Source organism: Symsagittifera roscoffensis, chromosome 5 (genome assembly GCF_963678635.1).
Source record: "Symsagittifera roscoffensis chromosome 5, txSymRosc1.1, whole genome shotgun sequence".
Lineage (NCBI taxonomy): Eukaryota > Metazoa > Xenacoelomorpha > Acoela > Convolutidae > Symsagittifera > Symsagittifera roscoffensis.
In genome coordinates this window covers 67,549,694-67,573,050 of record NC_087066.1, presented here as the reverse complement: position 1 = coordinate 67,573,050, position 23,357 = coordinate 67,549,694, and the positions used below count along the sequence as shown (strand labels likewise).

The following is a 23,357-nucleotide window of genomic DNA, read 5'->3' as shown; positions in this document are numbered from 1 at the left end:
TGCCACCAAAAATTGTTCTTGATTTTTTTTTGTTTTTCAAATAGCTTTTTGATAATACCGTTTTCAAATATGCGCATTCTACTCTTATAATAGATTTTTCAAGCTTTTGTTTAGGTCCGCTTATAGCCGAACGATCAAAAAACATCTTAATTCGCAATAAAAATAAAGATTTTTAAAACTATTCATTGTGGTCAGAACTCTCTGTGCTACTTGGGCTCTTTTTCCTCCCCCCCCCCCCCCCCCCCCCCCAACTCACTCAAACATGAATTTTATAGTGTAACGAGCGGTCTTACAAGGTTAATTATTGAGACAAAATATGTTTGTCATGGCCTAATTAGCCTACATGCCAATTTTCATGACAATCGGACAAAGTGAACAGTAACTTCAAAATATAAAAGTTTGCAGGTGGGGGGGGGGGGGGGGGGGGGGGGGAGGAAAAAGAGCCGCTACTTGGACACCAACCCGCTATCCCTGTTCCTTATGCATTTCATGTCCAAGCACTTTTCACATCTAATTGACAGTCAGTCAAAAGAGTTAGGTATAGAAAGTAAACTCGATTCGACATTATTCTGCAAATAAAATGTATGATGTTTTAATGCGCAGCTTCGACTTGGGCAGAAATCTTGTGATCAGTCGCCGCATGATTCTTGTTAGCTTGATTCTCTCGAGGCGGCGGGCGTCGCGGACACAGTTCTCCCAACGAGGGTTCGATGTCGAACCTCTCCGGGTACTCCAGTCTGTTCTGCATTCTGTGTTCCATGTGTTTGTTCACAATAGTCTGTGCTTTGTGCTGTTTCAACAGTTCATTAGGTGCAGTTATGAGCTCGGTGAATTTGATGTTGTTGCTCACTGCTTTGGCGGCTGTGGATCTTGCGTGCAGGGGCAGAGTACGTTGGTAGTACCAGTCGCTAAAATCTATCTCGTGGTCTACAGGGAGGGATTTGATCACGCGATTGGTGGTCCGGTTGTAAAGTATCTGGATGAGCAGTTCGGCTGCATCTGGCTTCATGTGCATAGTCTCTTCCATTAGTTCAACTGGGATATTCAGTTCCAACTTCTCAATTTCTCTCCTTGAAATATCAATGAGTCAACAGACATTAAAAAATTAATTGTTTTTCCAAGTTTCCAAACAATTAAAAATTTAGATTACAATGAAATTAATGCTAATGTAATTTGGTAGGGGAGAATAAGTCCCATTTGGTCCATTCAGTGAAATGTTGAAACACAAATTCAGGTGATGGCTTTCTATTTCATTTAAAAATCGGCTCAATCATTAAACTTCAAATATCTATACACTTGGATAAAACTAAACAATTTGTTTTTCCGCTCAAAAAAGTAAGAATTCTAAGTGTTTTTGGAGCTTAAAGTCACATTCACGTTTTGTGGCATCAAAACTTGTCGATGAAGGAGCGTAATTTGCTATCCATTAGTTAAAATAAAATAAATATACAAACATAAAGAAGTTAAACCGCGAAAAAATAATTTGAGATTGCACCACTTTTAAGTTTTTCCGGAACAAATGGACAACTTGAAAAAAGATACACTACTGAAGTAAGTTCCTTCAATTTGTTCGTTGAAATTGCAAAAACTCAATACTAATTTTAGCCTCTCATTATTAACTCTATTAAATGGTTCTAACTTGAGCACACTCCAGTTCTTCTCCTTGCACTCGAGTGATGTGCCATTGTGGAACATGTGGATGGACACATTGTGGGGGAAGTATCTGGACATGATCTCGGCCACCACATACCCATTGGAACACTCGCGCCTCACATTGCGCACACACACCACACTCAAGTCCATACTCTGCAGCCACTTGATCACGTCACGCGGCAACACCAACATCCTACACTCTTCTACGTCTTCTTCTCTTTCTTGCTTGCTTATTGATTCAACCAAGCAACGTAAGTTCAAGAAAAGTATTCTCGTATCCGAGAAACAATTGTTTTTTTTTTGCTTTTTGCGAGTAAGTGAAACGAAAGGAAGATCTGGTAAAGAAAAATGAATGACCAGATCGAACAATTGTTTTAATGTTCTAAGATTTTTATTATTCACACAGAATATTGTGAAGAAATATAGGTGACATGTAAGTTGGTTCCTTCGCTGTCCAAATAAAGTCACAGATAGACCAATTTTTTAAGCAAGTTGATATATAAATCTCAGTATATTTGACTGTTTATCAACATGCACGAATGAAAATGCACGTGCTCCGCAAGAGGATTATATCACAAGCTGCTAAAACAGTGAAAAACAATACAGGTATACTCAGCAATGTTTAAGTACCTATATCAATACCACCGTCAGCTTTTAAGTTTATCATCATTTCCAGAAAAACTTTCAATATTATTTTTTGTCGTTAACCAGCCAGAGGCCTAACCCTGAGGTTAATAAATTAAGGTTAACTAAGCTATGACTATCTCCCAAGAACTCATTTTGTAAATTGCAGCGAACGTGCGAATGAACCTGCAATTATAGGATTGCTGGGCACCATCACTACCGATGCGCCACAACGACTAAATGGCTTAAAATTTATTCGAGTATGACTGCTCGTTTTTACCCACGCCCCAGTATACCATACAATAAACTAAAAATGAAAAATGTCGGAAAACGTTCTACAATTTTTGCATATCAAAACTTTACAGCAACAAATCATTGGCTCTTTTGCTATTTCCCTCCACCTTTCAAATTCCCTTTTGAAAAATGTTTTAAGTGTTATTACGATGCAAAGAATTCAAAAATCTTTTCACAATATTTAGTTTGTTTACCATGCCAATCTTGAGACGGCATCAATATAAATATCTAAACTATTCCAATTTTTCTATAGCAATATATATAAATTTACCTCAAACCGATTGGATTTCTAGTACTTGCATTAGAAGTTTCAGTTGAAGTTTCAATAAAGGTCACGGAAATGTTACAGAAACAGCCAAACTATAAACCAGCTTAAAAAGCGCAGAATTTAGAAGCCGGCCGAAAGTTAGTGCACTGGGTATATAAATCAGCCAAAAGTTTCGCCATTAGACAGAATCTTGCATGAAGTTGGTAACTGTTGCCATTGTAACATAACTGTAATGTAACAGTTACATATTTCGGCTAGTTTGTACGGCAGCTTGTTTATACTTCGGCTGGTTTATATACAGCTCAATTAGAGATTTGTCTCATAATTGCAATTAGTGAGCCAGTACTTTCGCCTCGGATCCAATTCCCGCTCGCACAATTTATTTTTTTCCAATTTCAATCGTTTGATATAAATGTATTTCATTTTTTCTGTCCGCAACAGAAATTTTTGCTGGTTATAAACCAAAATTATATCTCTACACGGCTATTTTTCCTTCCCCCACCTGCAAATGTTTACATGTAAATTTGTTGACCACAATGTCCGATTGTTATGAAAATTTACATACAGACTAATAAGGCCACGACAAACATATTTGGTCTTCATACTCAACCTCGTAAAACCACTCGTTCCTCTAATATAGTGAACCTCGTGTGACATGGGGTGGAGAAGGAAAAAGAGCCCTCTACACTGAGGCGCAGCAGAGCCCAGCAACACTTGCAATACAAAAAAAAGAAAAACTATGATCACGGACAAATCAATCGTCATCAAATTATAGCTGGCTGAAAAAATCCAAAAAATGGGACTCAATTTCAAGCACGATTGGAAGTTTAACACAGAGGCGAAGCGGAGCTTTGCACAACTTGCCATACAATAAAAACGTAACACAACAGTCAAAATTGAGAAAGTTTTAAATAATGAAAAAAAAACAAGGTGAACGAAAATTTTCGTAAGTCTCGATAAAAAAAACAATTACAGGCCCAAATAAAGCTGGAGGTACGTGTTTAATATTGAATGAGTTTGCGATACTGATGCGGCACCAAAAGTGTGATAGCAAGAAAAGGATTTTGCCTAAAACATTAGCTGTTCCTCTACTAAAATAAGTGAGAAAAGAAATTTAGAGATAATCAATTTTCCCAAAGAGATAAAATTTCTCTTCGAAAAAAGTAAGGAATCGCTGCTTCTGCAGGAACAATTATCGCGACCCGCTCTTTCAATAGAACTTTTAATCACAGATTTGATTGTTACAATTTAAAAAAATTCAAAAGTTTCAAAGAATTCACAAAATTCAAAACGTTGTTGTGCTAACTGTTTGAACCCAAAAACCCAGGTAGTTTTCGAGATTATCAAAAAAGTGAACAACGGTCAAAAGATCAAAAATTTGACTTTTCAGAGGGCGATAACTTCTTGTATAAAACTTATAGCTAATAACCACTAATGCAGAGGAGCTTCCCATAAACTCCTATCTGATTGAACTCACAATATTAGATTTGAGAGGTTAGTTTTCGAGAAAAGTCCAAAAGATGCACAAAACGGACAAAATAAGAATTTTGACTATTCCGAGGGCTATAAATTTTTGCAAAAAAATTAGTCGTAGCCACTGATGCCGGGAAGCTTTTAAAACAGTTCTATCCATTAAAACCGAGAACTCAAAATTGAGAGAGGTAGTTTCTGAGAAGACTTTTTCGAAGGCTGTAGGCGGGAGGGTCGACTAAAAAGACTCTAGGGGAGTATTCAGGCACACAGTGAATAAGCGGTCTTTCAAATTGAAAATCAGAAAACTAAATTTTTGCAAAACGAAAAAAAAAGAAATTTCAACAAACAGTTTGGTAAACATACAACCAACTTAAAAAATGCGGAGGGGAGTGCTAAAATTGTGATCTTGAAACGTTTTTTGAATTTTTTAGGCGAAACAAAAAAAACAAAGGAAATATAAAGTAATGGTAACTAAAATTACAAAATGTAGGCGTAAGTCAAACACTAAAAACGACATTAGAAAATCGCGCGTAGAAAAAACAATTCCAAGATGTGACAACTAAGCCGACAACAGATAAGCAGACAAATAATTGGCCGACATTTTTTTTTCAAGCAGAATATATCGCGTTTGAAAACAAAAAACAGGTCCTGGTCAGACTCAAACGCAGGAACTTTGGCGCCCCAGGCATATTCGTTACCTCCAGGCTAAATTTGTAAGGAACACTAGGTTTGAACATATAATGAAATAAGGTAGAGATGAGTCCAGACGAATCCTATGGACAATGTTGTTTACGGAAAAAAAAGTCTAGTACCCGGTTGCAATACCCTTGCTTATGGCAAGGGTAACAAAGAGTATTCGGAAAAGTCCGTTCTGAGTGAACTAAGCCGACAAAAAGCAGACGGACGATAGTCTAAAACTTTCAGCAAGCAAAAAAAAACAGGTCCCGACTGGATTCAAACACGAGGCCTTTGACGTCTCAAACAAAAATTGCTACCACCGCGCTATATGCGCAGAAGTATCCTGGAATTTGGATTTATAATAATCTTTCTGTACGAAATTGGTTAGAAGCTTCTTAACACAAATTGTCAAAGATAAATCAATATCAATTATGAGACAGCAAAATAATACAAACAAAGCATAAGGTGCACAAGCCGACATAATTAAAGCCGACACTCATTAACTTGAAAATCAACCGAAACATTTGCAGCAAAAACAGAACTTGCAAAATCATGCATGTACTACCTACAGAGCAATATATAGGCCGCACATGTAGGCTGTACAAGTAAAATTATAATTTCTTTTTTTTTATGGTTTCTGTGAACAAAGTTTTTCAGGGAAAACTCAATTACCTGGTTGCAATACCCTTGCTAATCACAGGGCGACACATTAAACATAAAATCAGATGTGCATTGAAAATCCAACCATCAAAACCGCTAAAAAGATGAGAAAAAATATTGCCAATAATTTAACTGAATTATTTGAAGCATATCAACCCACTGGCGAAGCCACGCTTCCCAAACACTACCGAAAAATTGCCAGAAGTATCTTATGTAAAAAATGCAATAGTATAAAACCGAACTAGCAGGACCTCTGCAGCTAAAGATGCTCCAGAAAAACGGCAACGTTTACCTGTAAAAGAAATAGGATTGATGGATATCTGTTTAGGCGCATGGATGGCTGTCTAGATGGATGGCGAGAAGGATGGTTGGATGAGTCGTTGAAAAGATGGATGACTTCAGTGATGGCTGGAACGAAGGATGACTGGCTGATATGGATGGCATGATCATGACTGAATTGGGAAAGATGAATGGATGACTGGTTGGTTGAATGGCTAGATGGACAGATGGCTAGAAAGATTGGTGGATGGCTGGATAGCTAGATGGATGTATGGATGGATGGCTGTATGGTAGATAGCTGGACGATTGAATGTCTCGCAGGATGGTGAGATGTCTAGCTGGATGGATGGCTTGATCGATGATGGATAACTGGAAAGATGCATGGATGGCTATATGGATGTACACGGGACAAACGGTCAAGTAGATGGATGAAGGGCTAGATCGATGATGAGTGGCTACATAAATGACTGACTGGACGTTTGGATGGACTGCCAGATGATTGATGGCTGAGATGTGTGGATCGTTGGATGAAAGATATTATGGCTGAGATAGGTACATCAGTAGTAGATGTTGGAGCTGAAGTGGGGGGGGGGGGGGGGGGTGCATGGCGGACCCCATGTATTAAGATACGTTATAGATTTCCGGTCCGCCATGCTATGTATTAAGATTGGGTATAGAGTGTACAATGTATTAAGATAGGGAATACCGATGGTAAGGTTTCAGTGTGATGGCAAGATAAAGAAAAACGAAAATTTTTTGGTTTTTGTCTAATTTTTTCGCAAAAATCTCGGCGCGCGTTACCTAATTGGGAACAGTTAATTGTTAATTACGTGTAGAATAAAGGTTATAAATTTAGTTTTTTTGGTGCATGGTAAGTCAATGGTACGAGATTTTGTGCAAAAACTTGGAATTTTTATGAAAAAATTTTCAAAAAAAACTTCAAAACACGATAAGGTTAGCTATTATTTGACCTAAATTATTAAAAAATCTTACTTTCTATCTAATTGAAACAATGCTGAAACCTACTGAAACTTCGAAAAAATTCAAATTTTTGAGAAAAAATTGCAAAAATTTCAAGTATTTGGAAAAAATTGCAAAAATTTCCAGTATTTGGAAAAAATTGCAAAAATTTCAAGTATTTGGAAAAAATTGCAGAAATCTCATAATTTTGGCTAATGTATTGTTGCTTTTGATCTAATTTTAAACATACTTTTACGTATTGATTTTTAAAAAAGCTAAGACTGTATGTTAGTTGGCATGATGTTGAGACAATGATACAAAATTTTGAATAAAAAAATGACTTTTTCAATAATTTTTTCTCAAAATATTGAAATACGATGAAGTTTACCTTAATTTGAGCTAAATATTTGGTTATAAAATGCTCTAAACACTGAAAAGAAGGTTCATAGTAGCAGAATCAATATTGAAACTTCCGGAAAACAGTGAAATTAGTCGTAATTTTCGAGAAGGTAAAATAAAAATTAATCAAATTTACATGAAATTTTCCATTTGAACCTTTTATTTTGGTTTTTAACTGTTTTTTTTGTCCAGTTCAGGGATTATTTTTAGGAATCTAAATTCAAATGAACATTAAGGGTAATAGCCTATGAAATTTTTGAATCAAACTCCATTTTTTTCTCATTGAATTACCCAAATTTGTACAAAAATTACAACTGGTGAGAAAATTTTCATGTTAAAAATTAGAAATTTCTGATTATTGATAAAAAAATGAACAGTTTATTGCTAAAGTTGTTTAAAAATGGGATAAATGTTTCTTAAAAATTTATTCGATATTGGCTCAAATTCAACAAAAACTTCTTCATAACTGATGATTATCTCTCTGTTGCTTCTGCAACATAACTTTCAAGATTTTCCGTAGAGTTTTTCCATGTTTTAAAGTTATTCTTGCTTTCTGTTTAAAACATGTTTTCGCTAATGAACACACTTTACTAGAAAATTTAGTCAAAACTTGAGAATTTAGGAGGGAAATAGTATCAATTGAACGAACAATTTGCTAGCAGAGATGAAATTAGAACTGATACCGTATGATTTTTACAATAAAAAATGTTAATATCTTCCTCGAGGTTCCCCTGCTCAGTTGCTATTGTAAACTATTTAAGCAAAAATACACATTTTGGAATCATTAACTATCACTTTTCTTGCAAAATAGTTATTAACTCGCTTTTTTTCTTAATTTATGACGGAAATTTTCTCAAAAATATCCAAGTGAGAAAGAATTGGTGCTAGTTAAAGCATTCAAAAATATATGTACAAAATGAGAAGATAAAGGTGTATTTTTACGATCTAAGAACAAATTAGGAGCAGCTCTATTAGTTATAATCTGAAAATCTCCGGAAATACGCAAGAGAACCTAGTTCCTAACATCTACAATATAAAAACTTCTGAAAGAGCGAGTCTCAAAAAATTGATTTAGCAAAGCAAAGCAAGGTGCAAACTGGAACAATTGTGTAATTTTCCGATTTTTATTTAGAAAAAAAACTCTATGTAGTAAAAATGTAGTAATGTATTGTATATAGTGATGTGTATTCTATGTAGTATTGTGTAGCAAGGAAAAGTAGATCTTGAAAGCAAGTTTTCGATTTATGCTTTATGTATCTTCTTCCAAAAGATGTCGAATTGGGTTTGCTTTTCAAAAATTATCTTCAAAACATTTGATCTTTCAAATAAAGCACCAAATATATCAATCTATCTCATTTTAGCATTTTCTCAGTTTCTGCTTCATCTACTATCTACCAAATGAATCCAATTTGAGCAAAATTTTACTTGAAAATTGAGTTTTAGATGGAAAAATGTATCGTTTCAACGAACGATCAATAATCCGAAGCTGAATTAATACCATAAACCCTTTACTAAAAAGCTTTAAAGGATTTTCTCAAGCTCATAACTGAATAATGCTGTTTTAAATCTGAATTTCTATTTTAGACTAAATTTTTAGTTGGAATGATGTATATCATTATCTTGAAACTTTCAAAGTTTAGCAAAATATACATTTTTTCCAGGTCATTTATCAATTTCTTTTCTGAAATCATCAAAAAATCAATAGAAAAACATAATTCTTAATAAGTCAAACCACATTATCTGCTTAAAAAGCTCTGCTCTATGAACACTTTTACAAGCACTAAACAAGGAAAACTTTAAAATAGCAACTACAAAAAACCTTTCAATTAGTTGATGTTTTCCAAATATCCAAGTTTTACAATTTTTAGGCGAATACTTAAATACTCATTAGCATATGTAATGCACTTTACTACAAATTTATCACAACAAATCTCCGCAAGCTTGCAACCAAGGGAGTTTTTACTGTTGATTAAAAGTTTTCGGATCGAGTTCCATGGAAAGCTTCACGACGATTTGAACTCGATTTTTGCTGTCTTTAACATCAATCAAAACCTTTGAATAAAAAAATAAATGACAGTTCAGGTAATGTAATGAAAACACTGTATAATTACTGACTAGATTTGTTACAATTGCTGAGACTTTTCAGATTCAGTAAAAACTAATAATCATAGTAATTTCTAAGTTTTTAAAAAAAAAACTTAAAAATTTTACCTTTTCCTGAAGTGTGTTTGGAGTTTGCTGAGCACATAATTTAATATTATGCTGAGAATGCTTCTTCTTGAAATGATTAGCGAGTTCCTCGCTGCTATAAGTATAAAAATTACAGTTAGAACACTTCAAAACACCACATGTACTACGATGTCTTGATGCATCTTTGTGAGTGTAATCCCTGCCACATTCAAGACATGCAACTCTTTCGTTTCTATTGTGTGAAGGCATCTCAATAGTAATGAAAAATTAAATGGGAGATTTAAAATGTACCAAATTTTTAGATAAGGTGAGTTGAATAGCCTCAAAAAATGAATAAAAGTAAATAATAACAGCAAACTTATTAACCAATTGTTTTTAACGAGAAAGAAAATCAGAATGGATATGCTATTTAGCCTAGCTGAAATAAAAATCATCCAATCTAACCATGGAATTTTTAAAAGTATCAACCAATCAGAATCGAGCATTAATTACAAGGAAACTTTTATCTTTTCTGATATCAACCAATCAGAATTGAGCTTCAATAGTCATGTGATTTTCGACAAATTCAATGTCCACCAAACAGAATTGAGCTTCAAAAGTCATGTAATTTTCAGCAAATTCAATGTCAACCTATCAGAATTGAGCTTCAAAAGTCATGAAATTTTCAAGAAATTTAAAGTCAACCAATCAGAGTTGAGCTCTTCTTCTCATGAATTTTTCAACAATTTCTTTAACTTTTGTAGATTTTGAGGATACTTTCACAGACATTATTTGTGTTAATAACCAATCAGAATGAAGTAATCACAGATTTTAAACACTTTGTAGATCAGAACCAGACTATGTTTATGAAATTTCTTAATCAATAAATTTTATTGAATTTTTCCAACATAACTAAGATTTGAAGTTTGATACCCTAGTGGGATAAATGAGATTTCTTGTCTAGTTTATATTGTTTTTTCGATATTCAATTCAAATTTTGAAATTTCGATCAAAATTTTTCCGATTTGTTCTATTTCTAACCAGTGAAAAAAAATTACCAAAATATACCTTTTTATCTTTTTCTTTTTGGTATATTGTAGTATAAACAACCGGAAGTCTATTAAATTTGGATAAACGATCAAAAGATATTCTGACAAATCTGGATTTTGTATTTGTATCAAATTCAAAACAGTAATCTCCTAGAAATGACGTCAACATCCACGCAATTTTCCTATTATGGTAATGACGTCATTCCTTTGAAAGTTCTAGAATTTTCCAGAAAAATTTTCAACCAATCAGAACTAAGCAGTTTCTAGTCATAACTTTGGATCCAAAATATTCATTTTTGAAGAATGTCAATCAAAAAGCATTTGAACTTCCTCGAATTACTCTACAAGAAAAAAGAAAATATTCCGTGTGATTTCCTTATTGATGAAATAGATGTAGATTCTTACTTTTTTCACAATTTTTTGGACGTTTATGTTGTCCAAAATAGAGTTCTCCGACTAAGTAAAGGTCTCTTTAGAGAAACTTACTCAATCGAAAAGTTTACTTTTGATTCACATATTGCGTATCAAAGCTATAAACTTACAGCTGAGTTACACTTGACAAGAAAAGAAATTTTATTTATTTTAGAAAATTTGAAGTTGATAAAAAAATCGTACGATAATATTTCAAAGACTCTTTTTATTCCATATCCAACTCCCCAATTTGTTAAAGCTCCCCAGCAAAGTTCTTTATTCCTCCATTTTTTTAAGGACTTTCAAAGTTCAAAATCTTGCATGATCAGGTTTGGTATCAGATTTCCAGAGATTTGCTTTGAAAAATTCATCAACTTTGAGTTATCATCTCAAATCTACATCAAAATTAAAGAACTTGAATATCTGCTCAAAAATCAGCAATTTCTCATCGATTATATACAAAAAATTCAGTTAACTTGATGAGAAGACTAGCAGAGATGCTACTTTTATTAATTTTTCTTCTTTTGTTACTTATATCGGCAATATTTCTTATTTTTACAGCAAACAACTTTTGGTCATTTATTTTTGCGATTGCTTTTGTGTATATTTTTACTTATTTGGAAGACTTAATTCCTTGAAAGGTTCCTCTGATTGGATACAACAACTTGAACAAAAATGGACATTTTTGTGATTGGAAACGACAATGTGTAAAATGGAGCTTTGTTTCCAATTGGACACGAGTTTTCTATAAGAATTCAATAAAAAGAAACTAAAATCTGGTTGGACACGACTACAATCCAAATAAGGAAAATTCATTCTGATTGATTAAGCCCACACGTTCCAGTTGAAGGTACCCCTCTCTCTTAACTAAAAATCATTTTATTTTCAACTTAACTACCGTCAACTACCTCCTCTCTCAGCTCTAAATACAAAAATTTCAACATAACTACCGGCAACTTTCTCCCTCTCAACTGTAAATCTTATTTTTAATCATTTACTCAACGTATTGCTCAAAATGATCTTCTCAGTACAAAACAACAACCTTATGTTCTCGGTGGAATTTTCGGCTGATTTAGTACAAATCCAAGTGCGAGAAACAGTTTGTGGAGTTTTTCTGGCACGAATGGACATCCCAATCCAAGTCTGGCATATGGTGGAAGTGATGCGAAGGGATTTTAACGAACATCATATAACGCAAGTACCTCCTACAGAAAATCAACATGGAGAAATGCAAATGATGGAGGAAGTGGCCGAGCATGTGGGAATGAAGTACCCCGAAATTCCTGACTCTAGATATGTAACCCAACCATTCGACGATTTCCTCTTTCCTTGGGAAGAGGGATCTGTGGACAACCCAATTACCATCGAAGAGGATGAGGGGTTCTCTGAGCCAAGAACTCCAGTCAGCGAACCACCAGTGATGGAGGCAAGAAAAGCTTTGCGGTCCATTGAGAACTTGCAAAATTTTGAGAACTCAGCTGCTCGACAGCTCTTTGATTTGTAAATAAATTGGTTACTATCTTGTGCTTTGTAATTTAATTGTTTTACATCTAGTAAATTCATTTTCAAGAGATAGGAACAAAGAGATCATAGAAAAGTTTATTAAGAAATTTCAATGGTAAAATTTTTTTAAAAATGAAACTAATTATGCATCTGGTAAATACTTTTATAGAATTTTGTTAGAAAGATGGCAAAAAAATTAAACCAATTTTTGCAAGCATGTTAAAAACTTTACATTAATTTTTGCACCATGCAAAACTTTTCATAATTTTTTTTGCACACTTGTTAAAAAAATCAAAGAAAATCTCGCAAATTAAGAAAAATTTCATTAAATATTTTCGCATTTTAAAGAAAACTGAAAGAGGATTTTCTTGCACTGTTAATAATTAATTAAAATGAAAATCTTTGTTTTAATTTTGATCATAAAAAAAATCTCTTTTTTGCATGTAGATTGATCAAAAATATTGGAAAAACAATGTATTAAGATAGGGAATAGTACTCAAAGTCAGCAATTATGAAAAATTTTCAGCATTAATTTAACAAGTTTTTTACAATAAAATTTTGCAATTTTTGCAAATGAATAAGAAAAAATAAGTTAGATTTTTGCATTTGTTTTCAAAAAAATCACGAAAAAACTTGCATCTAACACAAAATTTTGTTGAAAATTTTTGCACACTTGTTGAAAAAACCAAAACAATTTTTGCATCTTGTAAAAAATTTTAATTAAATTTTTGCGAACGTGTTGAAAAAATCAAAACAAAATTTGCATCTTGCGAAAAAAACTCTTGATTTAAATAAAAACAATTTTGACAAAATTTTTATTAACAAGTATTCATTTATTAATAGAAAAATTGATACGCTCACTATTTACGGTACCAAAACCATCAATAAAACAATCAACAATTTTCAACAAGTCAGTCTTATACTTTGAGTTTTGAACTTTTCGAATCCTTTCCAAAAAAACTGATCCAAGAGTCTGAGTGGACGCAAGTTCCTGATCAGAAATGAAAAAATTGCAGAGATGCTACTTTTATTAATTTTCCTTCTTTTGTTACTTATATCGGCAATATTTCTTATTTTTACAGCAAACAACTTTTGGTATTTTATTTTTGCGATTGCTTTTGTGTACATTTTTACTTATTTGGAAGACTTAAAACCTTAAAAGGTTCCTCTGATTGGATACGACAACTTGAACAAAAATGAACATTTTTGTGATTGGAAACGACAATGTGTAACTTCGTTTCCGATTGGACCCGAGTTTTCTATAATAAAACCATAAAAAGAAACTGAAATGTGATTGGACACAGCTACAATCCAAATAAGGAAAATCCATTTTGATAGGTTGAACCTACACACTCCAGTTGAAGATACCCCTCACTCTTAACTAAAAATCATTTTATTTTCAACTTAACTATCGTCCACTACCTCCTCTCTCAGCTCTAAATATCCTAATTTCAACTTATTTTTTGTATGGTTCCCCCTCCTCTCAGTTCTTTTTTGTTTTTGCTCTTTTGGCCATCTTATTGCTCAAAATGATCTTCTCAGTGCAAAACAGCAACCTTATGTACTCAAGATTTGTGGCTCAACCAGTCGACGACTTCCTCTTTCCTTGGGAGGAAGGATCAGTCGAAAACCCCATCACAATAGATGAAGATGAGGGTTTCTCAGAAACAATGACACCTCCAGTTCCACAACAACCACCAGCAATGGAACCTCGTCCAGCTCTGCGTTCTATAGAGAACCTCCAGAACTCTTCTGCTGCTCGACAGTACTTTGATTAAATGTTTTTGTAAATAAAGGTTGTTTGGTTTTGACTTCGTTTTCTGTAATTAATTTCTTCATTTTCATTTTAATTATGAGAATAGATGAGAGATTCAAGGTAAACCATTGAAAAACAATTAGAACTTAGTTAAGTGCTCCGAACTCGCACACATGTTAAAAAGTTTGATTAATTTTTGCACAAAAATTCGGAAAAACACTAGAAAAACTGTACGCAAGTAAAAAGTTACCTAATCGATATTGCATCTTGTACACACTTTTAGCTTTTTGTAGAAAAAATTGAAACACTTTTCGCATTTTGTCGAAAAAAAAAGTAAAACACTTTTCTCATTTTGTCGAAAAAAGTAAAACACTTTTCGCATTTGTAGTGAAAAAGTGAAACAGTTTTCACATCTTGTTAAAAAAAGTAAAACACTTTTCGCATCTTCTCAAAAAAGTTGAAACATTTTTCGCATGATGTCAAAAAAAATTCAAACACTTAATACAATTTGTTTAAAAAAATTGAAATGATTTTTTGCAACTTTTTGAAAATCAAAAGAAATATTACATCTTTCTTACATGATTGAAATTTTTTTTGCAAATGTTTTTGACAACGGTGATTTTTGTTTCGGTAATTAATGGTAACTTTGTAAACATATGAGAGAAAATAGATGGAATATCAGAAGTTTTTTTATTGAAAAATTGACATGATCACTATTTACAAATCCATAACCATCAATAAAACAGTCAATTATTTTTAACAAATCATGTTCATATTTTGAGTTTTGTACTTTACGAATTCTGTCTAAAAATGCTGAGCCAAGAGTTTGCGTAGATGCAAGTTTTTGATAAGAACTTAGATAATGTTTTTTGAACTTTTTGCGAACAAGTCGTTTCCTTGATACGCTTGGTGTTTTTTCTGCTCCTTTCCATCGTAAATTATGCTGCACTCCACAACTAAGCTGATTGAAGACTTCCCCACTTGATGTGACAATACTTGAAAAGAATCTATGCTTGTACAAAGTGTAAAGACAATCAATTTCTTGATATATGTATTGATATATATCTAATCTCTGAAGAATTTGGCTAAGGGAAGTTCCAATTAAAATTATATGAAATTTGCAATTTCCCAAGAAACAGAAAGAATCGTGAGTAGAGACGCAATAATCTTGGGTTACTATGTATTTTTCGTAAAAATCGTTGGAAACAGAAATAAACAATGATTTACTATTATAATCTGAATAAAAGCTGGGAAGAGCTTGACACATAGCAGCTGCCATTGGGAAAAATGATTTTTGCAGAAAATGGTGGAGTTATATAGTAGTATTAACGCCTACGCAGCTTCCATATAGGGAAATCCTTGCATATTTGGTACTACTTCCATATATGGAAACGGCGATGACTCATACTGCTTACTTCCATTTTCATTTAAACTCAAAGTCATTTCTCTCATTTCTCCTCATCTGATCAGTTTGTTCTTCAAAATGTACTCGAGAAAAGTTGATAGTTCCAACTATATTGAATTTTCAAAAAATCAAAAAAAAATTGGGAGATTTGTTTGGTTTCAAAAATCCTACAAGGGAAAAATATGCTTGGAACCGTGCTTTCAACTATTAAAAATAAATGATTTGGGACAATTTGAAAAGTCTCAACAAGTCTATCTTAGTGAAAAAGAAGGCGAAGCAATATCCGCAATACGGAATACTATTATTCACGATGCTGAAAATCTTGGACTCGTACCTATATATGAAGCCAAATCTGGCAGAGAATCAACTATGGATCAGGAGCTCGACATCTGTAATAGAGTATATGAAATAGCAACGTACAACATGAGGAGGGTGTGTGTCACAATCAAGAAGTACAACGTGAGCAAGCCACCCTACATTCAGATTCGACTCTTCGCTGCAAAGGATAATGAAGACTTGAAGCAAGTTGCATATGTCAACTATACTTTGAATGAATTCAAAGAACTGTCCCAAATATTAGGAGACTTTATGTTTGTTGATAATTGTAAACCTCAGTAAAGCTTTGTGATGTTTTGCATGTTTGGTAATTGAGATATTATTGGTTCAAAACTATTTTTTCTCACTAAAGTGTATATTTAAAGCTATAATATCTGAGGAAAAGTCAGACAAAACATACAATTTTATCGAAATTGACATAAAACACTTTCCAGTATTTATTTATGAAATTACAGATAAATTTATTTAATAACTGTTTTTATCAAAGTTTAGCTAAATTTTGCTTCAATTTAAGAAAATTACAAACAAGAATGTATATTTAGTTGAAAACATTATCATTAGTTTTTAAGATTTTTTGAATTTTATTGGTTGTTTTCAATTTTTTTCTGCCTTAGTTTGAGGTTTTTATTGACTACATGAATTTCCTTGAAACTAATTAGACTCTAAACAATTAAAAAATATTTACGGTGACTGTTATTTCAAAATACTTTAAAAATGATAAAAACAATTCGAGTTTTTTAAGTTTCTTCATATATTTCAGTAAGAAAAATGTTTCCATCAAAAGCGTTTTAAATGTCTGAATTGAACATTTATCAGATTTTAAAATTGAACTACTACAAAAAAACTACAAGAGTGGTGGACAGATGAAGTTGATGGAGATTGTATAAGTTTTAATTTGTATAGAAACACAGAAAGTTCAATAGTTTTGTTAAAAAGATGGAGAGGAGATTACAAAAAAGAAGAGTACTGTCAGATTTATCAACAATGTTTTTATTTAGAAGAGTTAACTCAGATTGGGTGGACGATCAGTAAAAAACAAAACAATGGAAGAGCCTATGAAACAGAAATTGGAGACAAGGAACATCAATTCGATTACTGTTTTGAATTTGATACAAATACAAAATCCAGATTTGTCAGAATATCTTTTGATCGTTTATCCAAATTTAATAGACTTCCGGTTGTTTATACTACAATATACCAAAAAGAAAAAGATAAAAAGGTATATTTTGGTAATTTCTTTTTTCACTGGTTAGAAATAGAACAAATCGGAAAAATTTTAATCGAAATTTCAAAATTTGAATTGAATATCAAAAAACAATATAAACTAGACAAGAAATCTCATTTATCCCACTAGGGTATCAAACTTCAAATCTTAGTTATGTTGGAAAAATTCAATAAAATTTATTGATTAAGAAATTTCATAAACATAGTCTGGTTCTGATCTACAAAGTGTTTAAAATCTGTGATTACTTCATTCTGATTGGTTATTAACACAAATAATGTCTGTGAAAGTATCCTCAAAATCTACAAAAGTTAAAGAAATTGTTGAAAAATTCATGAGAAGAAGAGCTCAACTCTGATTGGTTGACTTTAAATTTCTTGAAAATTTCATGACTTTTGAAGCTCAATTCTGATAGGTTGACATTGAATTTGCTGAAAATTACATGACTTTTGAAGCTCAATTCTGTTTGGTGGACATTGAATTTGTCGAAAATCACATGACTATTGAAGCTCAATTCTGATTGGTTGATATCAGAAAAGATAAAAGTTTCCTTGTAATTAATGCTCGATTCTGATTGGTTGATACTTTTAAAAATTCCATGGTTAGATTGGATGATTTTTATTTCAGCTAGGCTAAATAGCATATCCATTCTGATTTTCTTTCTCGTTAAAAACAATTGGTTAATAAGTTTGCTGTTATTATTTACTTTTATTCATTTTTTGAGGCTATTCAACTCACCTTATCTAAAAATTTGGTACATTTTAAATCTCCCATTTAATTTTTCATTACTATTGAGATGCCTTCACACAATAGAAACGAAAGAGTTGCATGTCTTGAATGTGGCAGGGATTACACTCACAAAGATGCATCAAGACATCGTAGTACATGTGGTGTTTTGAAGTGTTCTAACTGTAATTTTTATACTTATAGCAGCGAGGAACTCGCTAATCATTTCAAGAAGAAGCATTCTCAGCATAATATTAAATTATGTGCTCAGCAAACTCCAAACACACTTCAGGAAAAGGTAAAATTTTTAAGTTTTTTTTTTAAAAACTTAGAAATTACTATGATTATTAGTTTTTACTGAATCTGAAAAGTCTCAGCAATTGTAACAAATCTAGTCAGTAATTATACAGTGTTTTCATTACATTACTTGAACTGTCATTTATTTTTTTATTCAAAGGTTTTGATTGATGTTAAAGACAGCAAAAATCGAGTTCAAATCGTCGTGAAGCTTTCCATGGAACTCGATCCGAAAATTTTTAATCAACAGTAAAAACTCCCTTGGTTGCAAGCTTGCGGAGATTTGTTGTGATAAATTTGTAGTAAAGTGCATAACAAATGCTAATGAGTATTTAAGTATTCGCCTAAAAATTGTAAAACTTGGATATTTGGAAAACATCAACTAATTGAAAGGTTTTTTGTAGTTGCTATTTTAAAGTTTTCCTTGTTTAGTGCTTGTAAAAGTGTTCATAGAGCAGAGCTTTTTAAGCAGATAATGTGGTTTGACTTATTAAGAATTATGTTTTTCTATTGATTTTTTGATGATTTCAGAAAAGAAATTGATAAATGACCTGGAAAAAATGTATATTTTGCTAAACTTTGAAAGTTTCAAGATAATGATATACATCATTCCAACTAAAAATTTAGTCTAAAATAGAAATTCAGATTTAAAACAGCACTATACAGTTATGAGCTTGAGAAAATCCTTTAAAGCTTTTTAGTAAAGGGTTTATGGTATTAATTCAGCTTCGGATTATTGATCGTTCGTTGAAACGATACATTTTTCCATCTAAAACTCAATTTTCAAGTAAAAATTTGCTCAAATTGGATTCATTTGGTAGATAGTAGATGAAGCAGAAATTGAGAAAATGCTAAAATGAGATAGAAACTCAATTTGATCCTTAAGAGATTTGAGATACTTTTACTAAAATTTAGCTTATAAAGTATATCTTGAGAAAAAATCCGACATAAAAATTCTCAAAGTCTTATATTTATCCGTAATTCATTAGAAAAAACTGTTATCATTTGATATATTTGGTACTTTATATGAAAGATCAAATGTTTTGAAGATAATTTTTGAAAAGCAAACCCAATTCGACATCTTTTGGAAGAAGATACATAAAGCATAAATCGAAAACTTGCTTTGAAGATCTACTTTTCCTTGCTACACAATACTACATAGAATACACATCACTATATACAATACATTACTACATTTTTACTACATAGAGTTTTTTTCTAAATAAAAATTGGAAAATTACACAATTGTTCCAGTTTGCACCTTGCTTTGCTTTGCTAAATCAATTTTTTTAGACTCGCTCTTTCAGAAGTTTTTATATTGTAGATGTTAGGAACTAGGTTCTCTTGCGTATTTCCGGAGATTTTCAGATTATAACTAATAGAGCTGCTCCTAATTTGTTCTTAGATCGTAAAAATACACCTTCATATTCTCAATGTTTGCATATATTTTTGAATGCTTTAACTAGCACCAATTCTTTCTCACTTGGATATTTTTGAGAAAATTTCCGTCATAAATTAAGAAAAAAAGCGAGTTAATAACTATTTTGCAAGAAAAGTGATAGTTAATGATTCCAAAATGTGTATTTTTGCTTAAATAGTTTACAATAGCAACTGAACAGGGGAACCTCGAGGAAGATATTAACATTTTTTATTGTAAAAATCATACGGTATCAGTTCTAATTTCATCTCTGCTAGCAAATTGTTCGTTCAATTGATACTATTTCCCTCCTAAATTCTCCAGTTTTGACTAAATTTTCTAGTAAAGTGTGTTCAATAGTGAAAACATGTTTTAAACAGAAAGCAAGAATAACTTTAAAACATGGAAAAACTCTACGGAAAATCTTGAAAGTTATGTTGCAGAAGCAACAGAGAGATAATCATCAGTTATGAAGAAGTTTTTGTTGAATTTGAGCCAATATCGAATAAATTTTTAAGAAACATTTATCCCATTTTAAACAAATTTAGCAATAAACTGTTCATTTTTTTTATCAATAATCAGACATTTCTAATTTTTAACATGAAAAATTTCTCACAAGTTGTAATTTTTGTACAAATTTGGGTAATTCAATGAGAAAAAAATGGAGTTTGATTTAAAAATTTCATAGGATATTACCCTTAATGTTCATTTGAATTTAGATTCCTAAAATAATCCCTGAACTGGACAAAAAAAACAGTTAAAAACCAAATTAAAAGGTTCGAAATGGAAAATTTCATGTAAATTTGATTAATTTTATTTTACCTTCTCGAATATTACGACTAATTTCACTGTTTTCCGGAAGTTTCAATAATGATTCTGCTACTATGAACCTTCTTTTCACTGTTTAGAGCATTGTATAACCAAATATTTAGCTCAAATTAAGGTAAACTTCATCGTATTTCAATATTTTGAGAAAAAATTGTTGAAAAAGTTTGTATCATTGTCTCAACATAATGCCAATTAACATACAGTCTTAGCTTATTTTTAAAATCAATACGTAAAAGTATGTTTATAATTAGATCAAAAGCAACAATACATTAGCCAAAATTATGAGATTTCTGCAATTTTTTCCAAATACTTGAAATTTTTGCAATTTTTTCTCAAAAAAATTTGAATTTTTTCGAAGTTTTAGTAGGTTTCAGCATTGTTTCAATTAGATAGAAAGTAAGATTATTTAATAATTTAGGTCAAATAATAGCTAACCTTATCGTGTTTTGAAGTTTTTTTTGAAAATTTTTTCATAAAAATTCCAAGTTTTTGCACAAAATCTCTTACCACTGACTTACCATGCACCAAAAAAACTAAATACATAACCTTTATTCTACACGTAATTAACAATTAACTGTACCCAATTAGGTAACGCGCGCCGAGATTTTTGCGAAAAAATTAGACAAAAACCAAAAAAATTTCGTTTTTCTTTATCTTACCATCACACTGAAACCTTACCATCGGTATTCCCTATCTTAATACATTGTACACTCTATACCCAATCTTAATACATAGCATGGCGGACCGGAAATCTATAACGTATCTTAATACATGGGGTCCGCCATGCACCCCCCCCCCCCCCCCCCCCCCCACTTCAGCTCCAACATCTACTACTTACATCGTTGGATGAATGGATAAATGACAAATTGGATCAAGGGCTATATCGATAGGTTGACTGGATGGCCAAATGTCTTGATCGATGAATGGCTAGATGACTTGATGGCTTCACTGATGTATGATTGGCTGGTTGAATGGCTAGATAGATGAATGGGTGGTTGAACGGATCAGTCAATGCCTAGATGGACAGTGGCTCGATGAATACCCGGTTGGGAGGAGGCATGGGTACATGGATATATGAGAGACGGGTGTAGAGATCAAGGGATGCTTGTATAGATGAACGAGTGAATGGATAAATGGCTGGATGGTTGAAATAATGGATGACTTAAGTGCTGACTGAACTGATGGATGACTGCTCAGTTGTCTGGCTGGAGGGATAACTGGTTAGATCGATGATTGGTTGGTTGGATGGCTTAATGAATGGAAGGATAACTTGTTAAAGGAAGGGATAAATGAAAGGGTGAGTGAATGTATGAATAGAGAGATGAATGGAAGGCTGAATGGATGGGTGGCTAGATGGATGGAGGACTGGTTGGTTGATGGATGGCGCGATTTATAGCTGTTTGGATGACAGGATAGATGAATGGCTCGTTCGTTGAGTGGATGGCCAACATAAGATCACCGCCATATGATCGGGTCGAGATTTTCAAAATTTGAGAACTAGTTTTTACATCAAAATTTATTTAAAAAACATTTAACAAAAAGCCAAGTCTCGGGAACTAGAAAAGTTTGAGCCATCATACTTGTGTGGGCCATTTTTTCAAATGCTGAAAAAAACCTTGATATCAACCAACAAAGGGTGGATAATTTCAAATTTCGAAAAGTGTTTTTTTTAATGTAAGCTTTATGAAGTCTTCAAACTTCCTAAAAACACGAAATTCGAAATTTGAAAGTGGTTTAGAAGTCATATTTGAAAGCCTGATATAAACGATATAAACCAACGTTAGATTACCTCGACAACACCCCACTATGCAAATTAGAATTTCAAAATTGAATTTTTTGTAAATCTAACTTGAAAATTTTTCATGTTTCGAATTCAAGCATGTCTCGGAAACTAAGGTTTTGAGCGGTCATGTTTGGAGCCAGACTTGAAACTCTTTTTTGAAGTTTTTAATATCCATTTTTTTGAAAAAATCATAAAATAATGTCGTTTCTCGAAAACCTTAAAAATTTAGGTTTTCATATTTAGAGGCCAATTTTACTACTACTGGGACAATCCTGACAGCATCTCCCCAAAGGATTGCTAAACTCAAACTCATTGAAATTAACGCCGAAACGAAAAACGCCCGTTAAATAATGTATGATGGATGCATCCAACCTGAACACTCCACTGCTCTGGCCTCCTCCCATCCTATGCTTGCATCATAGTTACAGCCTTACATAAGGGCATTCAGTGGACCTAGCTTGCATAGTCTGGAAAAAAGAAAAACATTTCTATGCATTGCAATGTATAAACATGCAAAAATTAATTTGCTTACACATAGTGAGTTTTATTTATTACACTGGTATGAAACGAATAGCCTCCTTTGATGAGTTCAAAAATGCATCAACTGCGTTAACTAATCAAAATTCAAATCTCAACGCATATGCTATTAAATAGCCAATTAAACAAGCCACCAAAAGTAACAACAATAATTGCGACTAGGGTTGAAAGAAGTAGCCTCACAGATCGCAGTTTAAACAAGAGGTTTGAGACAACTTGTTGAACTTCAGGAAGCAGAAAATAAGATTTTTTCGTTTTCTGATTTTCAAATGAAAAAAAGACCATAGATATCTTCGAATTAAAATTTTTTTTCTGTTTCACACTTGTTGGATAAAGCTAAAGCATGTTGAAAAACGTTTTTTGCTAGAAATTATTAAAACTAAAATCGGATTTAATACAAAATCTAGCTTTTTCCGTTGAAATAACTGATTCGATTTCCCAGCGTGGCAATTGAATTTCAAGAATCACATGTCAAACAAAAATAAACGTGAGCAATTTTTTGCCTTTTCCGGAAAAGACAGAACGGCCTATATGAGTGAAAACTCAATTATTGAAAAACATCAACATTCGCAAAATTCAGAAGATATGGACGCCTAAGGCATCTTAAAACACAGAAGCAAGCAGAGTTTT

General features: G+C 32.5%; 3 protein-coding genes across 5 annotated transcripts in view; 2 read left to right on the top strand and 1 right to left on the bottom strand.

Moving 5' to 3' along the window:
* Nucleotides 1–23,357, top strand: part of LOC134845466 (glycogen debranching enzyme-like) — a 643,946-nt gene that overhangs the window by 286,913 nt on the left and 333,676 nt on the right. The gene's annotated exons all lie outside the window — the stretch shown is intronic.
* LOC134845467 (serine/threonine-protein phosphatase 2A 65 kDa regulatory subunit A alpha isoform-like) overlaps nt 1–23,357 on the top strand; it is a 525,354-nt gene that overhangs the window by 248,855 nt on the left and 253,142 nt on the right. The gene's annotated exons all lie outside the window — the stretch shown is intronic.
* LOC134846293 (spermatogenesis-associated protein 4-like) lies at nt 535–2,215 on the bottom strand. Its single transcript, XM_063863586.1, has 2 exons — nt 1,640–2,215; nt 535–1,070 (listed from the first exon to the last, which is right to left on the bottom strand). Exons 1-2 carry the CDS (start codon nt 1,843–1,845, stop codon nt 593–595), a joined length of 684 nt encoding a protein of 227 aa, XP_063719656.1. The 5' UTR covers nt 1,846–2,215; the 3' UTR covers nt 535–592.